Raw genomic sequence first — 24421 nt, forward strand, 5'->3', positions numbered from 1 at the left:
GAGTCCAGAGAGGACCACCAATGTAGGAAATGACCTACTCAGAGTGGCAATGACCACATGATGCTGCACTTAAGCAAGACACAGTGGACTCCAGTCTAGATTTTAGAAAAATTCCTTGCCTTTGCTGACTGGTGGTCTCTGGTAGACAGAATGTTCTGCATTGGATGTCCATTTTCTTCAGTCTGTGTTGACGGTGTCAACTTCAGCTGTCATCTGACCTACCTGATATATATATATATATATATATATATATATATATATATATATATATATATATATATATATATATATAGTTTTGTTTGAGACAGGGTTTCTCTGTATAGCCCTGGCTGTCCTGGAACTCACTCTGTAGACCAGGCTGGCCTTGAACTCAGAAATCTGCCTGCCTCTGCCTCCCAAGTGCTGGGATTAAAGGCATGCGCCACCACTGCCCAGCTATATTTTTTTTATATCCCATTGACCCTTGCTTTGAGCCTGTGCTTTTGTGCTCCCACTTGAGTTGCTGCAGCAAGAGACCACACATAAAAAAAAAAATGCTGTTGTTGCTTTGAGGCAAGGTCTCTCTATGTAGCTCTGGCTGTTCTAGAACTCTAGAACAGGCTTGTCTCAAACTCTGAGAGATCTGCCTGCCTCTGCCTTCTGAGAGCTGGAATTAAAGGTGTGCATCACTATGCCTTGTCCCGCGCTAATTTTCCCGCCAGCAAGAAACAACGCGGCACATAAACAGGATCCTTCTGTAGCAAGCTTTAATGCGTCTTGAGAGGGAGAGCATCAGCTTCACAAGGCGGAGACCCCAAGCCCGAAAACCGCCTCCCTTATATAGGAGATTTCTCTCGCCTCGGACGTGGCGATTCCCTATAGGCCAAATTCTTGTCACCCGAGGTGACGTTGTCAGGCGGGCAACTGGCACCATGAACGGTTAATGCCAGCACATGCGCGGATCACTTGTTCATCTCCAGAGGCAGGCGATGTCGGCGCCATCTTATAATGGCGACGATGTGGGGTGGCGCCCCACATCTCCCCCTTTTCTATACAAAGGCAAGCCAGCCACCCATTCAAGGAGGGCGGAAGTAGAGGCCGAATCCCCAAAGATAATTTAAAAACAAAAGATATGTGCAGGGGTCTTGTCTAGGCTCTAGGTGGGACCCGACATACTCCTGACCGATCTCTCTGTCGTTTTTCTTGAGGAAGGGACACTAGGACAGGCAACCCTTTTCAAGACGGCATGCTTCCCAGAGAGAGCGGGGGTATCTCTCTGTGCGATGCTTAGCTCAACAACCCTCATGGGCTGCTCAAACCGGGCACTCATCCTCGTGCGACGCATAGAGATGCTGAGGGTGCAAGAGCTGCCTGGCCGGCGACCGGCTGCTAACATCCACTGCCGTTTTAGTGCCACAAGCCAGACTTCCGCTGACCTTCCATGCTCTAAGGCCATGAGTGCCTGAGTTATCATAATTTTTTCTCTCTTGCTTTTACTATAAATTTTGCAAATTAGCCAAAGCATAAAGCCCAGTCCGAGGCAGAAAAAGGCTCCAAACATTCCCACCCCCACCCACTCTTTAAAATAAGAAAATGCTGAAGAAATCCAGGAGGCGAGGCCTTTGGTGAGGGACAGGTCTAGGCGGGTGGAGTTGATTTGTAATATCGCTGTTCGGAGTTCCCGCAGGGTCTGGTCAAATTCAACTGTCCAATTCTGTAACAAATGCTGGGATAAAACTTTAGAAAGATTAGCAGCCCGTGTGAAATTGTCATACTGTACAGAGGTCACACAAAGACCTGGCAATCTTCTTTCGCACCCTAATTGGGCAACTTGCCACAAAACATCTAATTGCTCTTGGACTAAATCTATGCGTTGATTCACTAGCAATAACCTGCCTTGAATCTGGGTATAAGCTAGATGTCCAGCCTCCATGGCCGTGGTCACCGTAGAGGACAATTTATTTATGGTGGCAGCCGACCGCACCGTGCCCGAAAGGGTCAGGGCCGAAGCAGTAACCGATGCTGTTACAGCGGTGGCTGCGATGATGCCCACAATTACGGCAGAAATTCCAAAATCTCTCCTTTCTCTGAATAATGCCATTGAACTTGGGGCCTCCACAGGAACAGGCACAAATCGGGGCAGGCGTGCTACCAGGGCCAAGGGGAACTCAGAAGCATTCCAGCACAGAACATAATAACATGGTTGCATCATACAATCAAGCTTATCGGAATTACTTGGCAAGGAAGCATTACTAACAATCTAAAGAAAAGGGGGCCATACGCATATTGGCATCCTGACTAAGGCAAAGGGGAATGCGAGTCCTCCTTTGCATGGCAGAACGGGGCCAACTTTGGTTGTCTGAGACCTTCAGAATAATTAGCCCGGGGCCAGGTTCCAAATAATTCTGTAAAATTCCCGCCCCAATGTGTAGCATTTGTCCATCCATTAATAATATTTGACATAGATTGAGTATGTAACCCAATATAACTGGGCACCGTCCCATTGATGCTAAAGCATAGGCTACCCAGAAGGTAGTGAGTTCTATTATCCACTACTCGTTCTATTTGAGAATCCCAGGGCAAAAACGGAAGGCCTAATTCTTTATCAGTAATAAACAAGCGAGGGAAAACTTGGGCGTTATACATCACCGGCATTGGAAGTGGGAAGGTTGACATGATTCCCCATCGAAACTCATGTGTCCTTATCGTTGGCGCTAGGGTTATCCACAGAAAGGTCAGGAGAATGATCATCTTCTTGGTTTATACTTCGTGTTAGCCGCTCCGGGATCCAAAAAGGATTTTGTTCACTCTGTGGAAAAACACAAACAGCTCCCTTGGATCTTATTAGGATAGGATCCGGGCCTTTCCATTGATTAGTCAACACATCCTTCCATTTTACCAATTCTTTTGGTCTCTTTGGTTCCGAGCAGTGGCGCTCTGCAGCGCTCCTTCCTGCATCGTCCAGGTTTAAGAAATTTAGAGTAAAGAGTGCCATGGATAGTGCCACTCTTGGGCCAGGGGGCAACTCTGTTATCGCTCCCCCTTTCTGTTTAAATAAATAGGATTTGAGCGTTCGATGAGCTCTTTCAATGATGCCTTGTCCTTGAGGGTTATAAGGAAGTCCAGTGATATGGGTCACCTGCATTTGTGCACAGAATTGTTTGAATTTATTTGAGGTATAAGCAGGTCCATTGTCTGTCTTAAGACATTTTGGTCTACCTCAGGCACTCCAGGCCTCGAGGCAATGTTGAATTACATGAGATGTCCTTTCTCCTGAAAGTGGAGTTGCAAATAACACACCAGAACAAGTGTCAATAGACACATGAACGTATTGCGTCTTACCAAAAGATGCAATATGAGTGACATCCATCTGCCAAACTTGTAGGGGGGAGAGTCCCCTCGGATTGACACCATAATGAGGTGTGGGCAGAAACTGACAACAGTTTTGGCACTGTGTGACTATCTCGCGGGCTTCTTTCCTTGTTAAAGAGAAGCGCCGGCGAAGTGTTTCAGAGGTAACATGAAACTTACTATGAAAATTTTTGGCGGCCTCTAGTGGTGAGGATAGTGCTGTGGCCACAAGTCGCGTAGCCTGATCTGCCAGCTCATTACCCTCTGTCATGGGGCCAGGGAGTCCAGAATGGGCTCTCATATGTACGATATAAAAGGGATGTTTTCTTTGTAATAGAAGGTTTCTAATCTGTTCAAAGGTTTGTGCTACCCTACTAGAAGGTTTTATTAGGCCCGCAGTTTCTAGCAGGCGAACTGCATTAACCACATACAAGGAATCAGAAATAATATTGAGCGGGCAATCAAATTGCTGTAAAACTTCTAATACTATCAAACACTCAACAATTTGAGGGGAAACCTCCGAATATTGTCTGATATGGGTAATGTTATTAACTACATAGGCCCCTTGCCCGGTTTTGGAGCCATCTGTATAAATTACAAGACCATTTTTAAGTGGGGAATGACTTGTTACTTTGGGAAAAACTAATGGATGGGTCAGGGCAAAGTGTAACAATGGGTGCTTTGGATAATGATTATCAAATTTTCCACTAAATGTGACACATAGAATGGACCAATCATTAGAAGCAGCAGCTAACACCTGTATTTGATTAGGGGTATAGGGAATGACAATGATATTAGGTTCAAGGCCGAAGTATTTGATTGTCATTTTTAATCCCTTTAATGCTAATTGTGCTACTGCGGCCGGATACCAATCGATAATCTTGGCAGGGGAGGCTTGTGGATGAACCCAGCATAGGGGCCCCTCTTGCCAAATAACAGCAGTTGGTAAGCCTCGAGTGTCCAAGATACATAACAAAACCGGCTTGGAATAATCTATTCTAGCAAGCTGCGCTTGACTTATTGCTTTTTCTACTTTATTAAGTGCCTCCACTGCCAAAGGATTCAATTTTCTAGGAGAGGTGATATGAGAATCCCCTTCCAAGATATCAAACAGGGGTTTCAATTCTGTTGAAGGGATTTTTAAAAAAGGTCTAAGCCAATTGATATCTCCCAACAATTTTTGAAAGTCATTTAAAGTATGTAAATTATCCATCCTGATTTCTATTTTTTGTGGCTTAATAATGTTGGGCTGTATAAAAGAACCTAGAAACTGTCCAGAGTCTGCCAATTGCACCTTTTCAGTGGCTATCTGTAGCCCCCATTGCTCTAATGTTTTCTGTAACACAGGAAAAACCTGTTGCAGTACAGATGGATTCTTATGGCAAAGCAGGACGTCATCCATGTAATGGATAGACACTATTTGTGGAAATTGTCTCTTTATCGGGGCGAGTGCTTGGTCTACATACAGTTGGCAGATAGTAGGGCTATTGGCCATCCCTTGGGGCAAGACTCTCCATTGATACCTCTTATCTGGCTCTGTATGATTGATAGAGGGGACACTAAAGGCAAAGCGAGGTCTATCCGCAGGGTGTAACGGTATGGAAAAAAAGCAATCTCTGATGTCTATAATGAGGATGTTCCAGCCCTTAGGAAGGGCGGACAGCATAGGTAATCCTCTCTGTACAGGCCCTAACAGGGACATCTGTCCATTTATAGCTCTTAAATCATGTAACAGACGCCATTTGCCAGACTTTTTCTTTATTACAAATATGGGGGTGTTCCAGGGGGAAGTAGAGGGTTCAATATGGCCGAGTTTTAGTTGTTCTGCAATAATTTGTGTTACAACGCTCAATTTCTCGGAGGTTAGCGGCCACTGAGGAACCCACACAGGATCCTCCGTTTTCCATGGTATAGGTCGTACTGCCTCAGTGGCGCCTAGGAAAAACCCAGGCCTGCTCTGTCCTTATTGGCCTTGTGTGAGATTGGGCGTGGTTCGCCTTGTTCATGGCGTCCCAAACCCTGGCCTTCTTGATAACCCATTTTCTCCATCATTTCTCTAAGACGTAATGAATAATCATTGGTCAGAGTCAGTCCTAAATCTGTCATGACATCTCTCCCCCAGAGATTTACAGGTAGGGGTAGAACATAGGGGGAAAAGCATCCTTTTAAACCTTCTGGTGACGTCCAGACCAGCCGGTTGGTACTAATGTCTGGACTGGATTGATACCCCAGGCCTTGTAAAGAATGAGAAGATTTTGTCACTGGCCAAGCTTTAGGCCACCAATGTGTGGAAATAATACTCTTATCAGCTCCGGTGTCAAGAATGCCCTCAAAATTTTTACCATTTATGTTAAGGATTAATTTCGGGCGCGAATCAAGTGACAATGTCAAATAGGCCGAATCCATTTCTGAAGATCCCATAAGTTTTTTATCTTGATTGGGTAATTCTCCCAGCAGCGGGAGGAGGAGGAGCTGAGCAATCCTGTCCCCTTTTTTAATAGAAAATACACCATGAGGGCTGGAGCATAGAATCTGCATATTTGGGATGTGTTGATTATCTGTTATGCCTGGATGGACTATTAGTCCGCATGCGGTAAGGGCACCACGGCCAATGATAAGTCCCACCGCGTTGTCCGGTATGGGAGGCCCTAAGGGCATGGCAGGGACAGGTTGAACCCCCATCTGAGGTGTTAATAAGATTGAGGTGGTGGCGCACAAGTCCATTCTTGTGCCTTGGCTTGATCTGCCTCCTCGCTCAGGGGACTGGTCCCAGCGAATTGGGTCCCGTATTTTTGAGGGCCCCGGGGCCGGGGGCCCGCAGGCCCGTTTTTTGGCTCCTGTCTAACAGGGATAGCAGGCGGGAGGAGGTTGCCTTTAATGTCTCTAGTTGATCTGCATTGACTGACTGGATGGTAACCCTTTCTACATCGGGAACATAGGGTAAGAGTTCTCTGGTTTTGCTTAGGTGCCCGGCAATCTTTTGCGAGATGCCCTGATTTCCCACAGTTGAAGCAGGTGCGACTGCTGCCCCCCGTAGGGGGAGGTCGCCTTTGTGCCTGTAAAATGGCTGCGGCGAGCCCAGAGTTACTCAACGGTCCACCAATCTCTCTACATATTCTAAGCCATTCTGACAATCCCTTGTTTTTCCTCGGCGCTATTGCACTTCTGCACTCCTGAGTGGCTTGTTCAAAGATTAATTGCTCTATAAAGGGTCCGGCACAATCAGGATCCCCGAAAATCTTTCCTGCTACCTCCATCATCCTGGCCACATAGTCTGAGAATGGTTCCTGAGGTCCCTGTATAATCTTGGTGAGCTGATTACTAGTTTCTCCTTTACGGTTGAGTGATTTCCATGCTCGTATAGCAGTACTGGATATTTGGGCATAAGCTCCCCAATGATAATTGACCTGATCTGCTGCATAAGGACCCTGTCCTGTAAGGAGTTCAAAGGTCCAGTCTCTTTGCTCTGGGGTCAGGGCTGCGGCATTAGTCCTAGCCTGGGCCTGTGCCGCCTCATGCCATAGGGCCTTCCATTCCATGTATTGTCCCATGCTTGGTAGCACAGCTTTCGCCACTGTTTGCCAGTCACTGGGCGTCAGGGCGGTTAATGCCAGTCGATCTAACTGCATTAGAGTAAAACTGGCATTTGCTCCAAACTTTCTAACTGATTCTGCAAGCTCCTTTATTTGGTTATAATCAACAGGAGCATATACTCTCCCACCATCTTGCTCATAGACAGGGTAAGCGAGCCTGAGCTTGCGATGCACCTTTTCAGGTAACAATGAGAAAGCTTTAGGGCGTATCTCATAAGGTGGTGGGGCAGAGGGAACTGTCTGTACGGGATTCCTGGGTAAAGCATTAGGTTTTGTTGAAATGGCAGGTTTAGAGGTCCGTTTATTTAACGGCCTCTCATCAGGATAATACCTCTCTCTCTCATATCTGGTTGCTTCCTCATCAAGTTCTTCCTCTTCCTCTGTATCTAGTCTCCCACTCTCTGCTCCGGATGACTCTTCAGAGCTTTGAATATTGAGTGCTTCAAGCTCTTGGGTTGGGTACAACCCAGGCTTAGATATAGGTTGAAAAATCGGTACTCCCTCGGAGTCCGATTCCTCATGTGGGGAGGGAGGTATACTGCTTGTTCCCCTCTCTCCCGCCCTCTTAGGCTTCCTGGGAGGTCCTTTTTCACTTTTATTCTTTGGGATCCTCTTCCTAGTTTGTGCACGTGCACCCATCCTCTCACTACGCTCAGATTCTGACATGCCATCCTGAACGGTCTCCAACGCTATTTGTCCCTTTTTTCTGACTTCCTCACATGTTTCATCCTCAAGGCAGTTTTTGATCATCTTCCAAACTGCTTCGGTGCCCATATGTAAGTCGGGGCACAAATCAAGATCCTTCCCCAATTTTTTCCATGAGGCCAAGGTCAAGGAGCCAGAAACGGCATACCAAGGGGCAACTCTATCTACCTCCTCAACAAAGTGCTTAAGAACCTTGTCCCCTAGCTTTAGGTCTCTTTTCTTAAGGAGATTTTCAAGTGATGTTTGGATTGACTGTGACGACCCCATAACGGGTCAAAAGTAACCGCAGCTTATCTACGTCCGCCTTAAGTCACTGTTAGAATCAAAAAGATGTCTTGGCGCGGCCCACGGCTTATCTACGTCCGACTTACGGCAACAGCGAGAAACCGAAAGTACGGCTCGCCTTTCTGCTCTTTCATTTACAAGAGACTAATTTGGCGCCGCGATGGAGTGCAACGCCGCTTATCTACAACGGACTGATATGCTGTTGGAAACTTGTTAACACCACCGCCTATGTTCACAGATATAACTGGCCAGGAGGAAGAGTAGAAGAGCTAAAATAACGATGATAATGGCCTCTGGAAATCCAAACCACAATCCGGACAAACCCAATACCTGGGAAAGAGTTAAAGAAAAGAGTTCATGTTCAGGCATACCTTTCCGATGCGTAGTCTAGCCACAGTTCTGAACCCTCCCCGTCGCCGAGGGGTCTCCGAAGGTGCTGACGATGGTCTGGTCACAATTCCCGGGTTTTTCGGCACCAAATGTCCCGCGCTAATTTTCCCGCCAGCAAGAAACAACGCGGCACATAAACAGGATCCTTCTGTAGCAAGCTTTAATGCGTCTTGAGAGGGAGAGCATCAGCTTCACAAGGCGGAGACCCCAAGCCCGAAAACCGCCTCCCTTATATAGGAGATTTCTCTCGCCTCGGACGTGGCGATTCCCTATAGGCCAAATTCTTGTCACCCGAGGTGACGTTGTCAGGCGGGCAACTGGCACCATGAACGGTTAATGCCAGCACATGCGCGGATCACTTGTTCATCTCCAGAGGCAGGCGATGTCGGCGCCATCTTATAATGGCGACGATGTGGGGTGGCGCCCCACAATGCCTGGACAGAAATTTTTCTTAAAAATACTTCATGGGATTGGTGAGATGATTCAGTGAGTAAAATGTCTGCTGCACAGTCAGGAGACGATGAGCTCAAATCCCCAACACCCACACAATGGCAGGCATGTTCTGTGGTAAATTTTTCAATTACTGTTTCTATCTCACTGGATGTTGTGGGTCTATTTAAAAATGTTTCCTACATCTTGATTTAACTTTGGTTGGTTATATGAATATAGTATGTGGTGGTTTGTATATGCTCAGCCCAGGGAGTGACATTATAAGAAGGTGTGGCCCTGTTGAAGTAGGTGTGGCCTTGTTGGAGTAGGTGTGTCACTGTGGGTGGGGTCTTTTTTTTTTTTTTCTTTTGGTTTTTCCAGACAGGGTTTCTCTGTGTAGCCCTGGCTGTCCTGGCACTCACTTTGTAGACCAGGCTGGCCTCGAACTCAGAAATCTGCCTGCCTCTGCCTCCCAAGTGCTGAGATTAAAGGCATGCGCCACCACGCCCGGCTGTGGGTGGGGTCTTTAAGACCCTCATACTAACTGCCTCATACTAGAAGCCAGTGTTCTGCTAGTAGCCTTCAGATGAAAATGTCGATAGAACTCTCAGTCTATCCCGCACCATGCCTGCCTGGATGCTGCCATGTTCCCACCTTGGTGATAATGGACTGAACCGCTGAGCCTGTAAGCCAGCCCCAATTAAATGTTGTCCTTGTGAGAGTTGCCTTGGGCTGGGCGACACACCTTTAATCCCAGCACTCAGGAGGCAGAGGCAGGTGGATTTCTGAGTTCAAGGCCAGCCTGGTCTACAGCGTGAGTTCCAGGACAGCCAGGGTTACCCAGAGAAACCCTGTCTCGAAAAACCAAAAAAAAAAAAAAAAAAGAGTTGCCTTGGTCATAGTGTCTGTTTACAGCAATAAAACCCTAACTAAAACAGAAATCCATCCATTCTTTTAGATTTTTTTTCAGTTTGATGGAATGCAGATTGTTTTAAAGATTTATTTATTTATTTATTATATGTAAGTACACCGTAGCTGTCTTCAGACACACCAGAAGAGGGAGTCAGATCTCGTTACGGATGGTTGTGAGCCACCATGTGGTTGCTGGGATTTGAACTCCAGACCTTCCGAAGAGCAGTCGGGTGCTCTTACCCACTGAGCCATCTCACCAGCCCCAGCACTCAGTTCTTGACGTAAGCACTTAGAGCTGCAAACGTTCCTCTCAGCGCGGCCTGCTCTATCCCTGTAGATTTTTGGTCTGTTGTGTTTTCCCTTCCATTGAATTCTAAAACGTTTTAAGTCTCCTTCTTGGTTTCCCCGTTGACCCAGTTCTCATTCACATGTGCTGTCTCATTCTGGAACTGTGTGCATTTGCGTTTCTGTTGATGGTGGGGTCCAGCTTCCTTCCTCCATGGTCAGATGAAATGTAGGATATCATTTCAATTTTCCTATATTTATTAAGTATTACTTTGTGTCCAACCATGTTGTCAGTTTTGGAGAGAGATCCATGGACCTCTGAGAAGAAAGTCTATTCCTTAGTGTGGGGGCGGAATGATCTGTAAATGTGGTAGTTTCTTTTGATTTATGATATTAGTTAATTCCAGAGTTTTCTCTGTGTAGTTTGCCCAGATGACCTGTCTGTTGGTGAATATTCAGTACTGATGTTGTCCACTGTCACCATGTTGGAGTCTACATGTGATTTTAGATTTTTTTTTTAAAGATTTATTTATTTATTATATGTAAGTACACTGTAGCTGTTCTCAGATACTCCAGAAGAGGGCATCAGATTTCATTACGGATGGTTGTGAACCACCATGTGGTTGCTGGGATTTGAACTCGGGACCTTCGGAAGAGCAGTCGGCCCTCTTAACCACTGAGCCATCTCGCCAACCCGTGATTTTAGATTTTATGGTGTTTCTTTTTTGAAATTTGGTGTCCCTGTGTTTAGTACATAAATGTTTAGAGTTACAATTTTCTTTTGGCATATTTTTTCTTTAATAATCAGATAGTCTCCTTCCTTATCTCTTCTGACTAGTTTTGGCATGAAGTTGATTTTATCAGACATTAAAAGAGCTATGCCAGCTTCATTCTTAGTTCCATTTGCTTGGAATACATTTTTGCATTGTTTTATCCAAAGGCAGTGTCTTGATGGTAAGGTGTGTTTCTTGGAGGCAATAAAAATATTGGTTCTGTTTTCTAATCCAGTCTGTTCATCTGTGTCTTGTTATTGGGGAATTGGAGTGTTTATTAATTCCTGTTTTTGCTGTTTTGGTACTGTTTTCTTAGACCTCTTGTGGTTAACTATTCTGGTATATTTCTCTTTGCATCCTCTTCCATGTGTTTAACGTTCCCTTCAGATTTGTCTTAGGTACTTTTCTATTGCTGTGATAAAGTACCATGACCAAGGCAGCTTACAAAGGAAATCATTTCATTGGTTTATGGGTTGAGAGAGTTAGAGTCCATGATCCTGAGGCATAGGCATGGTGGCAGGAATAGCTGGGGCAGCAGCTGAGAGCTCATATCTTGATCCAAAAGTAGGAGGCAGAGAGAGCCCACTGGAAATGGCATGTCTTTGACATACCTCATCCAACAAGGCCACACCTCCTGATCCTTCCCAAAGAGTTCCACCAGCTAGGGCCAAGTGTTCAAGTACATGGGTATTCTCCTTCAAACCACTATAAGAATGAAGTATTTCTTCTAGTATCTATCCTCGGTAGAGATGACTTAGAGACCATAAACTCCTTGTATCTGTTTTTATTGTGAAGCATTACTTTCCTTCCTCAACTATGATTGATGGTTCTCCTGAGTACAGTTGTCTGGGCTGGCATCTGTAGTAGGCCAGAACTTGTAGAACATCAGTCCAGTTCCTCTTGGCTTCCAAAATCTCCATCAGGCGTTACTCTGATGGGACTGCATTTATATGCCACTTAGTTTTTCTAACCTGCAGCTTTCAATATACATTCTTTGTTCCGTATGTTTAGTGTTTTGATTATTATGTGTCATGAAAAGTTTCCTTTTTTTTCTCTCTTTTTTCCTTTGTTGTGGTTGTTGCTGCTTTGACATAGGGTTTCTCTTTGTAGTCCTGGCTGTCCTGGAACTTGCTCTGTAGACCAGGCTGGCTTCAAATTCAAAGATCTGCCTGTCTCTGCCTCTTGAATGCTGGGATTAAATGCGTGCATCACAACCCCCTGGACAGAGAGTTTTCTCTCTGTATTTGGTGTTTTGTATACCTCTTACTGCTTGATGGGTATTTCTTTACTTAGACTTGGGAAATTTTCTTCTGTGATTTTGTTGAAATTTCTTTTTCTGTAGCCATGGATCACTTTTATCTGAAAACTTTAAAAATCTTCATCAGACATTTTGCCTATTTCTTTATCTGTGGTGGTTTGAATGAGAAATCTCCAATAGGCTCAGGTATTTGAAAACTAAATCCTCAGTTAGACATACTGTTTGGGGAGGTTTTGTATTCTTGATGGAAGAAATGCATCATGGGAACAGACTCTGAGAGTTTATGGCCTCCACTTTCCGTTCACTCTCTTGCTTGTGTTTGTGGCTCACATGCTCGCTCTGCCTCTTGCTCTGCCTGTCTGATGCCATGTCTCCTCCACCATTAAGGACATTCTCTCTAGAATCTATGAGCTAAAATAAAGTCTTTCTTCCCTAAGTCACTTTTGGTCTTGGTATTCTATCACAGTGACAAGAAGGATCTTTGAGCTCAGTAGTTGTCATCTTTTAAATATTTAATTAATATTCATTTTCATGCATGGGTCTTTTGCTCCAAATGTTTGTATACCTCATGCATGGCTGGTGCCCAGGGAGGTCAGAAGAGGGCATTGGATCCCCTAAGATGCGAGTTACAGGCAGGTATGAGCTGTCATGTGGTATTGGAGATTGAATTCTGGCCCTCTGGAAGAGCAGCCAGTGCTCTTCACCACTGAGCTGTCTCTTCAGCTCCAAGTTGTGACCTTTTGAGTTGTCAAGCCACCTTGATTTTTCACCTCTCTTGCATTTCTGCGTTACAAATTGCTCCTCTGTCAGTGTGGATCTCTTCTGGATTGTGGAAGAGGTGGAAATCTTATTGATTTGCCTTCACTTGAAGGCTCAATCCTAAGTAACGATAGCAAAGAGGAAATGAAACTTTGGAAGGAACTTGTGAGTACTCCCCACCCCCCAGGTCCATTCCCCCTAACTCCCTACCCCTCACACACTGGCACCCCCAACCCCCACCCCTGAAACAAGGAAATTTCTCTGAGGCTACCATTCATTTGCTCACTTCTGTTCAACACATCTTTCCCAGTATCTTTTTGGTTCTTTCAGGGATGGCTGAAGCATTTCCTTCCTCTCTCTGTCTCTCTCTCTCTCTCTCTCTCTCTCTCTCTCTCTCTCCTTTTTTGGGAGTGATGACTCTCACTCATTGGAAGATGCTTATCCAAAGATGCTTAAAAAGCACTTATCAAAAAGTTAGCATTCATGATTTGAAAAAAATTCTTAGCATAGGCTTAGCCTGGTACAGCATGCCCTTAATCTAGGGCTCAGGACATGGAAATGGGAGGTTCATAAGTTCAAGGCTAATCTGGGTCATCTAGTAAATTCTGGGCCGGCCTGGAATATACAGTGAGACCTGTCTGTCAAACAAAACAAAACAAAACAAAAACTTAACAAGTCAGAAATAAAAGAAACATTAAGATAAATTGGTAAAGCTGGTCTACGAGAAAGCTCCATATTTAACTGAGAGACACTTGAAGCACCCTCATGCGACCCACGTTGCTTTCTTCTCAGCAGATGTCTCAGATCTGAAGGCATCTGTCTTCCAGGTCACCTGGGACTCAACTCCTCTTTCTATCGCTTAACGACCTCTGACCCTTTCTTCCCTAAGCAGACACCCCAGGTAGCTTTGTGTTTACCTTGTCCTCATGCCCAGGTGTCTTGTCCTCATCACCTCCATCCCCAGATGGCACAGCCTTGCGTTATCCAGCTTCTTGGGTTTTTTATTTTTTGGTTTTTTGGTTTTTTTTGTTTGTTTGTTTTTTTTTGTTTTTCCGAGACAGGGTTTCTCTGTGTAGCCCTGGCTGTCCTGGAACTCACTCTGTAGACCAGGCTGGCCTCGAACTCAGAAATCTGCCTGCCTCTGCCTCCCGAGTGCTGGGATTAAAGGCGTGCACCACCACCGCCCGGCTGTGTTACCTCATCCTAATGTCTGTGACAGGAGAGTACTTGAACCAGGGTGGCCAGCTCTACGTTTATAATAACAAAAGACAGAAGCAACTCAAATCTGTCTAAAGGTCTCAAGTTAGTTACTTTCTAAATGAAATCCAAGAAACATCCCTGGCCATATCCATCCCTGCTGAACTATTTCTCATTGAAAGAGTCTGGGGGCGGGCGGGGCGGGGGGAGTCACTGTCTTCTGCTGGTACTATTAGTGAGCCCACCAGCTCTAAAGGATCTTTTATTCTAAACCCATGGTTACACAGACAGCCCTGCTTAAACTCAGTGTCACAAAACCAAACAAGGCAGCGTGCATGTAGGAAGGTGGAGTTGCAACATTCAGAGGGAGATGAGGGGAGTTAAGGGTGAGGGTAACTGGAATGCATTGTATACACATATGAAATTATCAAGGAACAAATCTAATTAATTTTAGAAGAATATTTTAAAAACCCGTTCTGGGTATATAGCAGCTGAAGTTGGGAGTAGAGCTGTATGTGGCGACACAGGAAGGCTACAGACTATAATATCCTGTTAGAAGAGCACATTATACAACAGTAACCATGGGATGACGCCAGCATGCAAGCAGCCTTGTTCTAGGCGAGCATGTCTGTGTAAGACCCGGTGTTAGCACAGAAAGCTGGAGGATGCACACCACCAGACCACAAGCCCCTGGCAGAGACTCCAGTGGCCTTCAAGAAAATGTTTCATATATATATACACGCATATATTAGACTATGTATGGGTATGTGGGTAATGGCACTTGAGGCAAAAACCCAAGCTCTATCTCCAAAACCTAAGGTGTAAGGAGACGACCAGCACCACAAAGCTGTCTCCTGGTACGTACACCCATCCCCCCCTACACATTCACACATCCTAGAAGAAGAAGAAGAAGAAGAAGGAGGAGGAGGAGGAGGAGGAGGAGGAGGAGGAGGAGGAAGAAGAAGAAGAAGAAGAAGAAGAAGAAGAAGAAGAAGAAGAAGAAGAAGAAGAAGAAGAAGAAATTGAGAAGTAATTTTTAAAAAATAAAAGTAAAAATTAAGATGGTGTCTTAGTCAGGGTTTCTATTCCTGGACAAACATCATGACCAAGAAGCAAGTTGGGGAGGAAAGGGTTTATTCGGCTTACACTTCCATGCTGCTGTTCATCACCAAAGGAAGTCAGGACTGCAACTCAAGCAGGTCAGGAAGCAGGAGCTGATGCAGAGGCCATGAGGGATGTTCTTTACTGGCTTGCTTCCTCTGGCTTGCTCAGCCTGCTCTCTTATAGAACCAAGACTACCAGCCCAGAGATGACCCACCCACAAGGGGCCTGTCCCCCTTGATCACTAATTGAGAAAATGCCTTACAGTTGGATCTCATGGAGGCATTTCCTCAACTGAAGCTCCTTTCTCTGTGATAACTCCAGCTGTGTCAAGTTGACACAAAATTAGCCAGTACAGATGGCTTCTCCTGACTCCTAAAATAGGGGACACTGAGTGCTTCTGTTTTCTGGGCATGTGGGCAAGAGGAGGAACCAAGCCACCCTCCTCCTCCTCCTCCATCCTTTAGAAGCCTGTATACCAACACTACCAGCAAAGGATACAACCTAAGACCACCCAGCATACTGTCGTCCCACACATGGCTCCTTCATGCTGCACGAGTGTCCCCGTAGTAGACATGGATATTTATGAGAGCAAAACTGAAGCGCCAGGCCCAGGGAGGGTCTGGGAAGCACTGAGCTGGAGGTGTGGGGAAGCTATGGAAGAGGCTTCACTCTGATACATCTCCCTCTTGGGCTGTTGTAACTCAGGTGCGGCAGTGGATTGGTTACTGTCCTGAGTTTGATGCCTTGCTAAACTTCATGACAGGACGAGAGATGCTTGTCATGTATGCCCGTATCCGGGGCATCCCTGAGTGCCACATTAAAGCCTGTGTCGACCTGATCCTTGGGAACTTACTCATGTGTGTGTGTGCAGACAAGCTGGTGAAGACCTATAGGTGAGATTTGGGGTTCCCTTATCCTTCCCACCTCCATTTGCAAGATAATCCCAATTCTTCTCAGAACTGGATTGTAGAGTAAAGCCTGTCAGGCATAGAAGAGCTGTGCCAGCTGTGCCAGCTGTGCCAGTGGAAATGGGGGTGGAAGGGAGCTGAGCTGTGCCAGCTGTGCCAACAGAGATGGGGGTGGAAGGAAGCTGAGCTGTGCCAGTGGAGATGGGGGTGGAAGGGAGCTGAGCTGTGCCAGTTGTGCCAGCTGTACCAACAGAGATGGGGGTGGAAGGAAGCTGAGCTGTGCCAGCTGTGCCATCTGTGCCAGTAGAGATGGGGGTGGAAGGAAGCTGGTCTCTATCCCAAGCCAGAGGCCATTTTTGTGACTAAGAAGAAGTCTATGTTATTATGTGTGATTATAAAAACAGGGTAGACAGATCTCTGTGTCTGTTAATTCATGTCAAGCTTCCTATTGAGGTAGGGTAGATTTTCATATAAAAACCATTGTTACTTCACCATAATGTCTCCCAAGGAGTCTGAGGTAGTTTATCTCTGTTACCAGTGACAGAACCCTACCTAACTCATACTAGCTTAGTTAGAACTTAGAACTGACTGCCCAAATCCCTTTCCCTTGAGTTGTACACTGGTGCCCTTGTCTGTCAGCACTTCATCTTTGGAACTGGAAAGTGGAAAGACGCCTCTGACCCTGGCCAAATGGATTCAGGAGTCAAATAGACATCTCCCCTGCCCCAATTTGTCGACTCAAGTCCTGGGGGCAGCTTGTTATATCTCCTTGCATATTTTGAGGATCAAAAGAATATACATTTAAAAACTTTAGAGTGAAGCTTTGCACACCGTAAATGCTGTGTGAGTTTAATGAGGGAGCTGGAGAGATGGCTCAGTAGTTAAGAGTACTTAACCAGGGTTAGTTCTTAGTTCAAAGCAGCTCACAACCACACGTAACCCCAGTTCTAGATGGCCTTCACCAGTACCCACATTCAGGCATACACACATACATTTTAAAAAAAAATAAGAGAAATAAATAAATCAAGCCAGTATGGTAGTATACACTTCCTGAGAGGCTGAGGCAGGAGGATGGAGAGTTCAAGGCCAGACTGGAGACTCCACAGCATCTTAAGAAAAGCTGTTAACTAAACTAGTCCTATCCCTTACTCTCAGATGGGTTGTGCCCACCCCTGGCTCTCACAGAGACCCTTGAAGAGGCTCATTTCAATCTGCACATCTAGAGCCATTTAGACCCTCAGTGAACAAACCAAGTCTCTATTCAACCTGAGTGAAGATGGTGGGGCTATTTTTGAAAGCCCTACCAGAGTGTGCAGCGCCTCAGAGAAGGCGAGAGTTGGGTGCTGAGCATACACGCAGGCTTCAGCCCTGGACACCACAGTGACATTCTCCGTGTTCCACCTCTATGTTCCCCCCCCCCCAGTGGTGGTAACAAGCGCATGCTAAGCACTGCCATTGCCCTCGTTGGAGAGCCTGCAGTCATCCTACTAGATGAACCGTCCACTGGCATGGACCCTGTGGCTCGGCGCCTGCTGTGGGACACCGTGGAACGGGTTCGTGAGTCTGGCAAGACCATCGTCATCACCTCCCACAGGTAGAGAGTTTGGGCATCTGTGGGTCAGTGGAAGAGCCAGAATGGGTGGCTGGGGTGGGAGCAGTGAGCAGAAGCTACGGCAGCACCTAACACATGTCTGCCAGGACATTCCCCAGGCTCTGCATGGCGGTACACTCAGCGCGGGGAATCAGGAATGGCACAGATCCTCTCCTGTCTGCACAAGACTTTGTCGTTCAGGGTGGGCATCGACCTCCTCCGGCACTGTCTCAGGCCTCCACCCTTTCCCCAGTATGGAGGAGTGTGAAGCCTTATGTACCAGGCTGGCCATCATGGTACAGGGCCAGTTCAAGTGCCTGGGCAGCCCACAGCACCTCAAGAGCAAGTTTGGCATCGGCTACTCCCTGCAGGCCAAGGTCCAGAGGAAATGGCAGCAGCAGATGCTAGAGGAGTTCAAGGCCTTTGTGGACCTGACCTTCCCAGGTGTGTGATGGTGCTGGGCAGGCCCCGGGCTCCTGCCCGGACCTGTTAGCTGCTGCACAGTCTGTCCCTGGATTCTGGGCACTCAGGCTGTCCTTCCTAGCCCTCCATTCCAGCCTTCTCAGAAACAGTCTCTGTGTTTGTACAGGCAGCAATTTGGAAGACGAGCACCAAAACATGCTTCAATATTACCTGCCTGGCCCAAACCTCAGCTGGGCGAAGGTGAGTGTGCCCCTTATCTCACCCTCTCTCCAAGAGCGGCATCCCTGTGTCCTCTGCCAACACCATGGAGATGTCTGTGCAGAGACGTCACAGGGTGCAATGTATGAGCTGCAAGGAACTTGGGAAGTTAGCTCTTCCCACCCCAGATTTCAGAAAAGAGGGGGCAGGCCTAGAGAGGATATACTAGTCACATGCTTAACATAGCATAGCAAGCCAGACACCCAGCTGGAAACCCACCTTCTGGCACCGTTTCTACCACAGGAGCAGACAGCTGAGCTCAGAGCTTTGGCTTCTTTGCAGGCTCTTCACTCTGTAGCAGCAGAGTGAGGCTGCTGTGTGCCTTGTCACAAGGTCTCAGAGGGTGGCCTCTTCTGCACTTGCCCACATCACCTCTTCCTGTGTGTGTCATGTCACCTATGGGTGGCCTTATGTGCAGCAACTGGCTTCCCTTTCTACAGGTGTTTAGCATTATGGAACAAGCCAAGAAGGACTACATGTTGGAAGACTATTCCATCAGCCAGCTATCCCTAGAGGACATCTTCCTGAACTTCACCAGACCAGAGTCCTCCACTAAAGAAAAGATCCAACAAGGGCAAGCTGTCCTGGCCAGCCCCTTACCACCCTCTAACTCTAGGCCTATCTTGAGTCCTCCATCACGTCTTTCTTCTCAGACTCCCAAACCACTTCCATCTCCACCTCCCTCAGAGCCCGTCCTTCTGTAATAAAGAGCTTAGTGTAGGGTAGCCTGGGTGCGCATAGCCTGCTGTTAGTTACTCTGTCTGTCGCTGTGGCAAATTCCCTAACAAAAACAACTCAATGGAGAAGGGTTTATTTTTGTCCATAGTTCAGTGATACAGGCCACCATGGCAAGGAGGTCAAGATGGCAGCTCTTAAAGCAGCTCCCTGAAGAATAGTCACAGTCAGGAAGGTGGCCACATCCACAGTCAGGAAGGTGACAACATCCACAGTCAGGAAGGTGGCCACATCCACAGTCAGGAAGCACAAAGCGACGAATGCCTGTGCTCCGCTCACTTTCCCCTTTCTATACAGTCCAGTATCCCACCTAGGGAATGAAACCACCCACAGTGGGTGAATCTTCCCACCTCACCCTAGTCAAGATAATCACCATAGGCATGCCCAGAGGCCTGTCTGTCAAGTGGTTCTAGACCTCACCAAGTTGACAACTGAGGCTAATCATCAAAATCCCACCCCTTGTCAACTTGACACCAAAGCACATCATTTAAATCATGACCTCCCACTCTTTGTCCTCAAATCTCATGCTCATGATGCAAGATGCAAGGCTACTTCAAACGTCCCATAGTCTACAACAATTTCAATGGCTGAAAAGCTCAAGGCGTTCATATCATCGAAGACTCAAGGCAACCTCTATAAAGCCCCAAATGACTTAATTTCTTATAATATACAATGGCAGAGAGTAAACATTCTCCTTCCAAAATGGAAGAAATAGAGCATAGCCAGGAATAGTCAGGCCAAAGCAACACCAAATCCATAGGTTACAAACCAAATCCTTTAGCTAGCTCCATGCCCAGCATCTGGAGCTCATGGTGTAATTTTCCCGGCACCAAAGGATTTGGTAGGTCCTCCCCCCCTCCCCGACTCCACCCCCTCACACACTGGATCTTCTGGCTGTATCACACATAGCCTCTTCTTTCCTGGGCTTTTTGTTTATTTTGTTTCTTTGTTTAGACATGGTTTGTCTGTGTAGCCCTGGCTGTCCCAGAACTTACTATGCAGAACAGGGTGGCATTGAACTCAGAGATCTACCTGCCTGCTTTCATGACTAAAAAACAAGTAGTGTCTGGACAACACTGCCAAGCTCTGTTGTGGGCTCAATATGTGGCCAGGCCCCCGGGACCACAGCTGTATCACATTCTGCATGCTGGCCCTGGGGAGCCAGGAACCCCTTCAATTCATTCACTTTCAAATAAATTTGGATTTTGACAAGACAAATGGGGGATTATCCCAAACAACTTTTTTACTCGGTACCGTCTCAGTAACAGTGCAGGTTTCCCTCCGGTGGCACTGGACTCTTTAACAAGTATATCTGTGTTCTCTGAGTTAGCCTGAATGCTCTCCTGTTTTGAAAGTCTCCCTGCCTAAGAAATTAGTCCATGCCAGGCAGTGGTGGCACATGCCTTTAATCCCAGCACTCAGGAGGCAGAGGCAGGCGGATTTCTGAGTTCAAGGCCAGCCTGGTCTACAGAGTGAGTTCCAGGACAGCGAGGGCTACATAGAGAGACCCTGTCTTGAAAAAACCAAAAAGAAAAAAGAAGAGAAAAAAGAGAAGAGAAGAGAAGAGAAGAGAAAAGAAAAGAAAAAGAAATTAGTCCATTATGTTTAAACTCTAACTCACTCCAATTCTCAGGATGTGGGCAGAGTGAAACTAGATTCTTTTTTGTTTTTTTGAAACAGGGTTTCTCTGTATAGCCCTGGCTGTCCTGGAAAGCACTTTGTAGACCAGGCTGGCCTCAAACTCAGAAATCCACCTGCCTCTGCCTCCCCAGTGCTGGGATTAAAGGCGTGTGCCACCACTGCCCCGGTGAAACTAGATTCTTAATGTGATGGTCTGTATATGCTTGGCCCAGGGAGTGGTACTATTAGGTGTGGCCCCATTAGAATAGGTGTGGCCTGGTTAAAGTAGGTATGTCACTGTGAGTGTGGGTTTTAAGACCCTCACCCTAGCTGCCTGGAAGTCAGTCTTCTGCTAGCAGCCTCCAGATGAAGATGTAGAACTTTCAGCTCCTCCTGCACCATGCCTGCCTGGATGCTGCCATGCTCCTGCCTTGATGATAATGGACTGAATCTCTGAACCTGTAAGCCAGCCCCAATTAATTGTTGTCCTTAGAAGGGTTGCCTTAGTCATGGTGCCTGTTCACAGCAGTAAAGCCCTAAGATACTTAGTGAAAATATCATATGAGTGGTCCTTATTCCAGTTTCTGATAGAGTCCTTGTTCACCTGTGAAACTTCGGGAACTGAGGAGTCTCCCAGCATCTCAGCCTTCCAAGCTGTCGCCAGAACAGTTCTAAGTTCTGATTAGAGCACTCAGAGTTTCAAACTCATCTACATTTCTCCTACAGACCAGTTTCAGAGGTCAAGTGCATCTCACCATCAGCAATACTATTTGTCTGTGCAAATGTTCTTGGTTTACTTTTCTTTTGTAGTGACAAAATATCTTAACAAGAGTAACATCAGGGGGCTGGAGAGATGGCTCAGCGGGTAAGAGCACCCGACTGCTCTTCCGAAGGTCCTGAGTTCAAATCCCAGCAACCACATGGTGGCTCACAACCATCTGTAACGAGATCTGACTCCCTCTTCTGGGGTGTCTGAAGACAGCTACAGTGTACTTACATATGATAAATAAATAAATCTTAAAAAAACAAAAAACCCAAAACAAACAAAAAGTAACATCAGAGCTGACTTGGACTCAGAGTTTCAGGTTTCTGTCTGCTATAGAGAGAAAGTCAAAATGGCAGGAATCTGAGGGAGCAGTTCCTATCCCATTCACAATCAGAAAGCAGAGACCAATGAATGAATGCCTGTGCTCAGCTCTCTTCTTTTTAAATAGTCCAAGAATCCCAAGAGAATGGGGCCTCAGACCGTGGGTGGGTCTTCCCATCCCATCCAATGGTGCCTCAGACCATGGGCGGGTCTTCCCATCCCATCCAATGGTGCCTCAGACCATGGGCGGGTCTTCCCATCCCATCCAATGGTGCCTCAGACCGTGGGCGGGTCTTCTCATCCCATCCAATGGTGCCTCAGACCGTGGGTGGGTCTTCCCATCCGATCCAAAGGTGCATCAGATAGAGTCTTCCCATCTCGTCCACCGACAAACAATCCTCTGCAGTGTTCACCCATCTCTCTTCAGTGACTCTGGATCTCATCAAGCTGACAAGTGAGATTAACCATTCCACCAACCATGGTTGCAAAGGCAACTCTCAGCCCAGGAAGCTCAATACAGGGTCACCTCAAATCACATTCATAGGGCAGAGTATCACAAGTGCCTCGGAGGCAGGTGCGGCACCCAGGGACATTTCAGCAGAAGTGAATGCCCCACAGTTCCATCTGATAGCCTGTGCTCTCACCAAGACTGGCTGTAGAAACTCAGTAAGCTAGGAGAGACTGCTTCAGGAAAGCATGTGGGAGACCTGAGAATCAGACCCTCACATGTGACTCCTCTGGAACTGACTCTACACTGGCCGAGTCAAGCTGCCTGGAAGAAAAACTGTAGGATTGGGTGGGGTGTATATTTATTCTCCGACTTCAGCCCATCTTCTAAATGATTTCTGAGTTACATCTTGGAGTGGGGAGGGTTGTACAGTTGCATTGGCAGCCATTAAGGGAAAGTTATTACCTCTTAGCCAGAAGACTGGAATCTGAGTGGAGACATGTCATTGTCTCCTTAAGATTTAATTCTAGCAGGGCTATGGTGGCACACACCTTTAATCCCAGTACTTGAGAGGCAGAGACAAGCCAGTCTCTGAGTTCAAGGTCAGCCTGATCTACAGAGTGAGTTCCAGGACAGCCAGGGCTATTCAGAGAGACCCTGTCTTGAGACAAAAAGTTAATTCAATTGGACAGGCCAGTCACCTGACCACAGCACAGCCACTCAGGAAGGCAGGTTCACCGTAAGCCATGCTCAAGAAGAGGGAGGTATCTTAGTGACTTTCCTATTGTCACGGCAAAACACTATGTTCAAGGCAACTTATAAAAGAAACCATTTAACTGGGGCTTTGATTAAAATTTCAGATGGTGGGTCCATCCATAACCACACAGTGAGGATAAAGGCAGTAAACAGTACATGTACGCACCCGAGAGAGCTTACATCAGATCCACAACCACAAGGCAGAGAGAGAGAGAGAGAGAGAGAGAGAGAGAGAGAGAGAGAGAGAGCACTAACTGGAATGCTGTAGCTTTTGAAACCTCAAAACCCACCCACAGTGACACATCTCTTTCACCGAGGCCACACCTCCTAATCCTTCCTAAACAGTTCCACCCACTGGAGAGCAAGCCTTCAAACACTGAGCCTGTAGAGGCCAATCTCATCCAAACCACCACAGGAGGAATAATCATTTCCTTAGTGGAATAATATACCTTTCCTTCTCAGAGTTATTTGCTCTTTGAAGTGCTTAGAGAACCACAGCCACGCAGCTTTGTAAGCCTGCCTGATGTTCTCAATCATTCAGAAAAGCATAACCTTTCCTTTCTCTCTCTTCTCTAAGCATGCTTCCCCTAACACGATGCTGCTTTTTACCCTGTGGCTGCTTCCTGTGTTGTGGCTGCCTGCTGGCCATAAACTTCCCATGCCTAACTCAAAAGCCCTAGCTTTCTGGCTTGTCCTCTCCATCTCTGGGCAACTTGAGGTATTTACAGTTTGCCTGCTCTGTGGTTTTCCTAATAAAATTGTTTATGAGCTTCAAAATGGGGAGGCGTGGCTTTAAGGGAGGCGCTGCTCCTCCTCACATAACCATGGACCTGCAGGGACAGAACAGACCTAAGGGGAGTCCAGGGGTCAAGGAAACTGCCAGAACCCAGAACAAAGGCCACCGCTCTCCTACCCAGCCCTCCCTACAGGACACTAAGTGGCACCTGCCAGAGCCAGAGGATCTGAGAATGTCATTCCTGCCTCACTGCACGTGTGTCAGCAATCCCTCTCCTAAGCATGCTTCCTATTGCTCACTAGTATTTAATCTCCATTCTTGCAAACATGTGTCACAATGGTTTTTTAGTTTGTATATTGCTAGGTTAGACTTTAAGATTCTTCCGTATGTTTCTCCACCCAGGCTCCTATAAGGCATTCTTTACTATACAGGTTCTCTCTGCATAGTTCTGGCTGTCCTGGAACTCACTATGTCAACAGCTGGCCTGGAACTGGATCTGCCCACCTCGGCCTGCCTTGAGGGCTCTCATACTTTCACCTGCATCCATGTCTTTCTCTGTCTTTCCTCTTCCAGCCTTTTCCTGTCCTTGTTTTTACTTTGTAATAACTTTCGATAGCTTTAACAGTCCTTAAAATCTGTGGGCTCTCACAATAACCCAGCTTCCCCTCCCAGATACCTTACTTCCTCAATTATTTTTTCTTATCAAAATCAATCTACTATCTACCTCTGTCCTCACCCACCACACATCCTTCCTACTACCCGATCTTAGTAAAATCTCATTATACTCCTCTGTACTATCCTTGGGTTCGTTATCCTCCAGTAGCTGCTGAAGTCACATG

The 24421-nt window shown here is 46.6% G+C and overlaps 1 protein-coding gene across 4 annotated transcripts in view; it reads left to right on the forward strand.

Moving 5' to 3' along the window:
• The window catches only part of LOC110283822 (ATP-binding cassette sub-family A member 17), a 108831-nt gene extending 88693 nt beyond the window's left edge, over positions 1-20138 (forward strand). For all 4 annotated transcript variants that reach the window (XM_021149347.2, XM_021149346.2, XM_021149349.2 and 1 more), the window contains 5 exons: positions 15726-15913; positions 17352-17522; positions 17773-17963; positions 18109-18182; positions 18641-20138. In XM_021149347.2, the coding sequence (XP_021005006.1) occupies positions 15726-15913; positions 17352-17522; positions 17773-17963; positions 18109-18182; positions 18641-18904 (888 nt within the window). In that variant the 3' untranslated portion in view covers positions 18905-20138. The remainder of the gene's footprint in view (positions 1-15725; positions 15914-17351; positions 17523-17772; positions 17964-18108; positions 18183-18640) is intronic.
• Positions 20139-24421: the final 4283 nt, after the last annotated feature.

The sequence above is a fragment of the Mus caroli genome, unplaced genomic scaffold, assembly GCF_978045245.1.
Source record: "Mus caroli unplaced genomic scaffold, Mus_caroli_1 scaffold_18, whole genome shotgun sequence".
Classification (NCBI taxonomy): domain Eukaryota; kingdom Metazoa; phylum Chordata; class Mammalia; order Rodentia; family Muridae; genus Mus; species Mus caroli.